The sequence below is a fragment of the Aquarana catesbeiana genome, linkage group LG05 (genome assembly GCF_042186555.1).
Source record: "Aquarana catesbeiana isolate 2022-GZ linkage group LG05, ASM4218655v1, whole genome shotgun sequence".
Classification (NCBI taxonomy): domain Eukaryota; kingdom Metazoa; phylum Chordata; class Amphibia; order Anura; family Ranidae; genus Aquarana; species Aquarana catesbeiana.
Window position 1 is genome coordinate 163,447,478 of NC_133328.1, and position 7,611 is coordinate 163,455,088.

The following is a 7,611-nucleotide window of genomic DNA, read 5'->3' on the forward strand; positions in this document are numbered from 1 at the left end:
ATTCAGCAGCTGTAGTATTTGTAGCTGCCAACTTTTAATTTTTTTTTTTTTAAGCAGAACTCCGCTTTAAAGAGGAAATAATCTTTCTCTGCTGGCATCTTCTTATACAGTGACGGGAAAAAAGTATTTGATCCCCTGTTAATTTTGTATGTTTGTCCACTGACAAAGAAATGATCAGTCTATAATTTTATTTGTAGGTTTAGTTTAACAGTGAGAGACAGAAGAACAACAAAAACATAAATAAAAAGCTATAAATTTATTTGCATGTGAAATAAGTATTTGACCCCTTGGCAAAACACAACTTCCTACTTGGTGGCCAAACCCTTGTTGGCAATCACAGAGGTCACACATTTCTTGTAGTTGGCCACCAGGTTTGCACACAACTCGGGATGGATTTTGTCCCACTCCTCCTTAAGTTATTAAGGTTTCAAAGCGGACGTTTGGTAAATCGAACCTTCAGCTCTCTCCACATATTTTCTAAGCAATGAAGGTCTGGAGACTGGCTAGGCTACTCCAGGACCTTAATGTGCTTCTTCTTCCTGAGCCACGCCTTTGTTGCCCTGGCCGTGTGTTTTGGGTCATTGTCATGCTGGAATACCTATCCACGACCCATTTTCAATGCCCTGGCTGAGGGAAGGAGGTTCTCGCCCAAGATTTGACGGTACATGGCCCCATCTATCGTCCCTTTAATGCGGTGAAGTTGTCCAGTCCCCTCAGCAGAAAAACACCCCCAAAGCATAATGTTTCCACCTCCATGTTTGACGCTGGGGATGGTGTTCTTGGAGTCATAGGCAGCATTCCTCCTCCTCCAAACACAGCAAGTTGAGTTGATGCCAAAGAGCTGGATTTTGGTCTCATCTGACCACAACATTTTCACCCAGTTCTCCTCTGAATCATTCAGATGCTCATTATAAAAACTTCAGATGGGCCTGTACATGTGCTTTATTGAGAAGGGGACATTACGGGCGCTGCAGGATTTCAGTCCTTCATGGCATAGTGTGTTACCAATTGTTTTCTCTGTGACTACGGTCCTAGCTGCCTTTGACAAGATTCTCCTGTGTAGTTATGGGCGGATTCCTCACTGTTCTCACAATCACTGAAACTGCATGAGGTAAGGTCTTGCATGGAGCCCCAGAACGAGAGAGATGGACAGTTTTTTTGGGTTTCTTCCATTTGCGAATAATTGCACCAACTGTTGTTGCTCTCTCACCAAGCTGCTTGGCGATGGTCTTGTAGCCCATTCCAGCCCTGTGTAGGTCTATAATCTTGTCCCTGACATCGGACAGTTCTTTGGTCTTGGCCATGGTGGAGCTTTGTTTTGTCACGTCTTTGTACACGTTTTGTCTCACTGTGTGGCGAGTAAGGACGGGTCCTCGGGCCAGCCCTGAAAGTCTTGGGAAGGGGTGGACATGGCCTTCTGGCTTCGTCCACCCTAACTCATGGGGTCTTCCTTCAGGGGAGCCCCACCTAGTACTTGGGTGGGTTCTGTTTCGGAAGACCCTCCAGAGAACGGGGTCTATCTGGTTTCGGCCAGATAGACCATTGTAAAGTACCTTTTTCCCCGTCTGGAGCCTAACGCCCCGGGGGTCATTGGCACGTCTGTGTACCCGTTGCACTTTTTTGTGACCACTCCTTATGTGTGTGCACGTTTTTTTGGCACCGGGTGAAGTTTTTGGGTGTGTTATGCACGTCATAGGCTTTCAATAAAAAAAAAAAAAAAAAAATGGTGGAGAGATTGGAATCTGATTGATAGACTGTTTCTGTGGACAGGTGTTTTTTATACAGGTAACAAACAGAGATTAATTAATCTCAGCTTGTTACCTGTATAGAAGACACCTAGGAGCCAGAAATCTTGCTGATTGATGGGGGATCAAATACTTAATTTCACTCATTAAAATGCAAATAAATGTATAACCTTTTTGAAATGCATTGTTCTGGATATTTTTGTTGTTATTCTGTCTCTCACTGTTAAAAACAAACCTACCATTAAAATTATAGACTGATCATTTCTTTGTCATTCAAAATGTACAAAGTCAGCAGGGGATCAAATACTTTTTTCCCCTCACTGTAGGTAAGCTTATAATAAGGCTTACCTATAGATAGTCTAAATATCTCCTAAATGTGTACCGTTTAGGAGCCATTTACATTATATGAAGCCAGTGACATCACTGCCACATGCACTCTGAAGGAACGGGTGCGGTTGCTTCCAAGCCCTGTGCCGTGAATGGGCTCCCGCACGAATGCGCGGGAGTGACGTCATTGCAGCTTCGGCCAATCACAGTACCGTAACCCTTGAACCCGGAAGAAACTCCAAGGAAAATGTCAGCCGTCTCAGCGGTGTGCGGGCGCCACTGCAACAGCTTCGTTCTAAGGTAAGTATTTCATAAGGACCTAGTTTCGATAGGTACCCATTCCCACCTCGGCGATCCAAGCAGAAGTTCGGCCCCCCCCTCTCTTTGCCCACAGCCTTCTGGGACACGTCACAGTGGACTGCGGGACCATTCACAAAGCACAGCATGGTTCGCGCATGTGCAGTGTGAAGGTGCAAGCAGGCTGCTTTCACACTGATCGTTTTTTCTTCCTCCTTTGCGTTAAAAAAATGCAAAAGAAAAACTTTGACTATATACTCCTATGGAACTCTTCACACTGATCAGTTGCAGTAAAATCCTGCTTTCTGCATTTTTAGTGCAGGTTTGGTGCGAGAAAAAAAAAAAAAACAAAACAAAAAAAAAAAAAAAAAAAAAAAAAAAACGCACCAACCCACTAAAATGCTTAGAAAACGGATCTAAAAATGCACCCGCGGTTGTGTTTATGTGGTTATTGAGTCACATGTCCTGTGAAAAACAACAAAAACGGGCTGAAAAACTGCATTTTAATACAAAAATAATAAAAAACTGTTGTCTTTTAAAAAAAGGATAGTGAATGCTCACCTTTCCAGTTGCCAGTTCAGCTAAATGCAGCTCTTTCAAGAGCAATTCAGCCCTGAAGTCTTTTGAAACCGACACTTCCTGGAGTGTCAATCTTTCCCCACAACGCTCTCTGGTTCCTTCTGCTGATCTCCACATCACTACTGTCTCCTGTACCGTACTGTAGGTCAGGCAGAGGAACCAATGACCACTATGGAGCAGTATTTGGCAGCACAAGGAGCAGGAAAGCCAAGTATTTACATTCTTCTTTTAGGCATGGTTCACTCCTATGCAGTTTACTTTAAAGCAGTGCTTTTTGACATAATGAAAGGCAGAAACATGAATAAATAAGATCTTTACAGACTTTATTTATTTATTTTTTAAAATCTACCCCCAAAGTAAGACAAAACGTTGAATATTATATAAATTATTACAGCACTCAAATTTCTCAGCCAAACTCATTCTATATTGTATCCATTGAACTGTTACAATAGGACATCTTTTATGGCAGACTATACATCACACAATCTGATTGTACAATTTCCTTTAGGTCTACTATGAAGTGCAAGGGTCTGTCTGATGGGATTATATTCGGATTGTTTAGGTTTGCAGTCATATTACATTGTTTTGGAAAATCTAGAGAAGATTGTATTGTATATGTCCAGCCTTTATGCAGCAACTTTAGCTCAATAATAAGCATCTCTACACAGCATGCCTGCAATCTCGGGTATATACACAAGACTTCTAATGACAGTGATTTCCAATATACACACAGAAGACTTCTAATGACTAAGGACTGTGCAAGCTTCTAGTCCGAGTAAACAGTCATTGCTGTATGTTAGTCTTGATCACTGACTACCTGCTTACATATGTCATGTGAGCACAAGTCAGATTCACGTTGTAGTCATACAGTATGTTGTGATTACTATACACAAGAGCTTGTCATTATTTAGAACAATCCATTCTTATGTTAATTAATCACTTGCTGACTGCCCGATACAAGTTTTGACGAGTCGCCTAATCTGCCGGAACACTAGCACCCGCCCATTATCAGGCAAAGACTCGGAGAATGGAGCTCTGCCTATGTAAACAAGATGGAGTTTGTGTTGCTGCAAAGCAGGGATTAAAATCCACCTCTTCCCTAGTAAAAACAGCAAACACAAACACTGGCTAGGCACGCAGTTAACCCTTTGATCGTCCTAAACGTTTAACCCCTTCCCAGCCAGTGTCATTAGTACAGTGACTGCATATTTTTAGCACTGATCACTGTATTAGTGTCGCTGGTTCCCACAAAGTGTCAATTCGTCCGCCGCAATATCGCAGTCCTGCTATAAGTTGCTGATCGCTGCCATTATTAGTATAAAAATAAATACAAATTCCATAAATATATACCATAGTTTGTAGGCGCTATAGCATTTGAGTAAACCAATCAATTTACACTTTTTAAGCAAAAATTTGTAGCAGAATACATATTGGCCTAAATTTATGAAGAAATTCATTTTTTTTTTTTATTGAATGTGTTTTATAACAGAAAGTAAAAATAGTGTTTTTTTGTTTTTTTCCAAAATTCAGTCTTTTTTTGTTTATAGCGGTAAAAATTAAAACCGCAGTGGTGATCAAATACCACTATTTGTGGGGGTAAAAAAAAATGACATAACTTTTATTTGGGGTACAGCATTGCATGACTGTGCAATTGTCAGTTAAAATAATGCAGTGCAGTACTGCAAAAAGTGGCCTTGTCCTGAATCGGGGGGGGGGGGGGGGTGTAAATCTTCCAGAGGGCAAGTGGTTAATGAATAGACACCATGCATGTAACCGTCCAAAGAGCCTTAATTATTTGACAGCTAGATCACATCATGCCAAACTTTTATAAAACATATGCAAGCATCTTGTTAAATTTAAGGAAATCAATTTAAAAGTAGTTAAAAGTTGAATTCCAGGTATGGTACCTCTACCTCGTCCAATCAGAGAACGGTTTGCATCCCATTGAGAAAAATGCAAGGTGTTCTGTGGATGGCGCCTGTGCCAACCCCCTGTGGTCACTATGTGGCAGTGCAGCTGCCCAGCACAGGACCTAGAGGACAGTGGCGATCATTGTAGTAGCGAGGACCACTACAGTCCACTTCCACAGCGATCCTACAGGTAAAGCATCTGTCACAGATGAACCAATGGAACTATGCAATAAAATCTATACCTGAATTTCTTCTTTATTAACATTGAAAAAGCAATATATCCCTCTCAAATAAAATATAGGCACTCCTCACTTAATCTACCTGTTTAACGACTGTTCAGCATTATGACCAATCAGTATCATGAGAACTTTGGTCTGGGAAACAGCAGTACACTACTGTATAAACATTTATAAATATACCAAATATAAAATGGTACAATAAACAATATCTAAACATGGTTGACACAAACCCTCTACTAGTGCAGTATGCTTGAAATGCCGATAAGGACCTGCTCCTCACCTAGTGACCAATTCACTTAATGACCGAGTCATAGGAATGGAACTCGGTCTTTAAGTGAGGCGTGCCTGTACACACACACACACACACACTGTACAGTATAGCTTGTATAACAGTTGATACAGCAATGTATCCCCTTTGTTGTGTTTTTCCCAAACAATTCAGTTTTTAAGAAGAGCCTCTTGGGGGGGGCGAAAACAAAACACCCACACACTTTATTAGTGCCCTTGTGCAATCAGATTAAATTGTTATTAATCTACTTTACCGCCAGGACCTGTCAGATTGAACCCTCCTCTGGGGTGCATGTAACGCTGGCCATCACCCTCTGCCCTAGAACAATGGCACAACAAGCAACTTGGGATCCCAAGGAAAAACTTGCCAGGCTGTACAGTACTTGTCATCACATAATATAGTCACGGGGTGACGTGCCACAAATGAATCTAGTGACAAAGAGCATGCATGGGGACACAGATTACAACAGACCAGATCAGTAAACATTGGCATTGCTGTCAACAAGCAAGTCAAAAAATTGCTATGTCCAGCCCACTCCTGGTGTAGGGTTAGCTCCGCCCTCTCCCTATGTCCAGGCCACTCCTGGTGTAGAGTTAGCTTCGCCCTCTCTCTATGTCCAGCCATGTACAGGCCACTCCTGGTGTAGGGTTAGCTCCGCCCTCTCCCTATGTCCAGGCCACTCCTGGTGTAGGGTTAGCTTCGCCCTCTCTCTATGTCCAGCCATGTACAGGCCACTCCTGGTGTAGGGTTAGCTCCGCCCTCTCCCTATGTCCAGGCCAATCCTGGTGTAGGGTTAGCTCCACCCTCTCCCAATGTCCAGCCATGTACAGGCCACTCCTGGTGTAGGGTTAGCTCCACCCTCTCCCAATGTCCAGCCATGTACAGGCCAGTCCTGGTGTAGGGTTAGCTCCGCCCTCTCCCTATGTCCAGGCCACGCCTGGTGTAGGGTTAGCTCCACCCTCTCCCTATGTCCAGCCATATACAGGCCTCTCCTGGTGTAGGGTTAGCTTCGCCCTCTCTCTACGTCCTGCCATGTACAGGCCACTCCTGGTGTAGAGTTAGCTCCGCCCTCTGCCTATGTCTAGCCATGTACAGGCCACGCCTGGTGTAGAGTTAGCTCCACCCTCTCCCTATGTCCAGCCATGTACAGGCCACTCTGTTCAGCACATTGCAGGTGTGAGGATAGTTCCACCCTCTACCTGTGCCCACCTATACACGCCTCTCCTGGTGTGGGGGTTAGCCCCGCCCTTTTCCATTGTCCAGGTATGAACAGGACATACCTGGTGTTGGCTTAGCTCCGCCCCCTCCTAAGGTCTACCTATGTATATGCCACAGCTGGTGTTGGGTTAGCTCCGCCCCTCCTATGTACAGGACATTCCCGGGGTAAGGTTAGCCCCGCCCTGTGTCCGGCCTGACCCTATAAGGACAGGTGAGGAGCCGGCCGGCGAACCTCAGCATTCCTTCCAGGGGGGAACCCCTGAGATAAGGCGCGCACTCACTCTCTTTCTAGCTGCTTCGCTGGTACGTACACAAGAGACCAGGCGGCCGCTCTCAGGCTGCCAATCAGTCCCGCTCCTTTGTCCGAGGACGGTATCGCCAGCTGACCATCCGCCATCCTTCTCCAGCAGGCTTCGTCCGCTCACACCGCTCTCTGTCCTTCCCCGCACACTAATATCGTTCCAATACTCCCCACCGTTCTCTCTCATCTGAGGTTTGTTGTGAGGAGGACGAAGGACTCACCCCCTCCCTGCGTCACGGCCAGTCATACCAAACGGGGAGGGCTCTGCGAGTCATGTGACCCAGCATGGCTGGACGGCGGGCCGCCATATTGGTTATGGGCTAATCCAGGATGACGGGTTCCAGGATAGAAAGGGATATGAGAAGGAGGAGTCTGGGGTCTCCTTTACTCCAGATATAAACATTGTACATACCGAGGAGATTGGAAATATTTAAATAAATAAGGAGAAAACTGTATCAATTTTAAAGTAGAACTAAAGCCCATTTTAACACTAAGCAATACATTTTGCATTCAGTGTCACTTTAACCCCTTAAGCCCCGGACCATTTGGCTGGCCAAAGACCAGAGCACTTTTTGCGAGTCGCTTTAACTGACAATTGCGCAGTCGTGCGACGTGGCACCCAAACAAAATTGACGTCCTTTTTTTCCCACAAATAGAGTTTTTTTTTGGTGGTATTTGATCATCTCTACGGTTTTTATTTTTTGCA

General features: G+C 44.4%; 1 protein-coding gene across 2 annotated transcripts in view; it reads right to left on the bottom strand.

Moving 5' to 3' along the window:
- ABHD5 (abhydrolase domain containing 5, lysophosphatidic acid acyltransferase) overlaps positions 1-7,153 on the bottom strand; it is a 67,898-nt gene extending 60,745 nt beyond the window's left edge. The window contains exon 1 of one of the 2 annotated variants that reach the window (XM_073630306.1): positions 6,916-7,153. In XM_073630306.1, the coding sequence (XP_073486407.1) occupies positions 6,916-7,001 (86 nt within the window). In that variant the 5' untranslated portion in view covers positions 7,002-7,153. Of the gene's footprint in view, positions 1-6,885 lie in introns of both variants that reach the window. The other variant, XM_073630305.1, reaches the window with a different exon arrangement.
- Between the last annotated feature and the right edge of the window lie 458 nt (positions 7,154-7,611).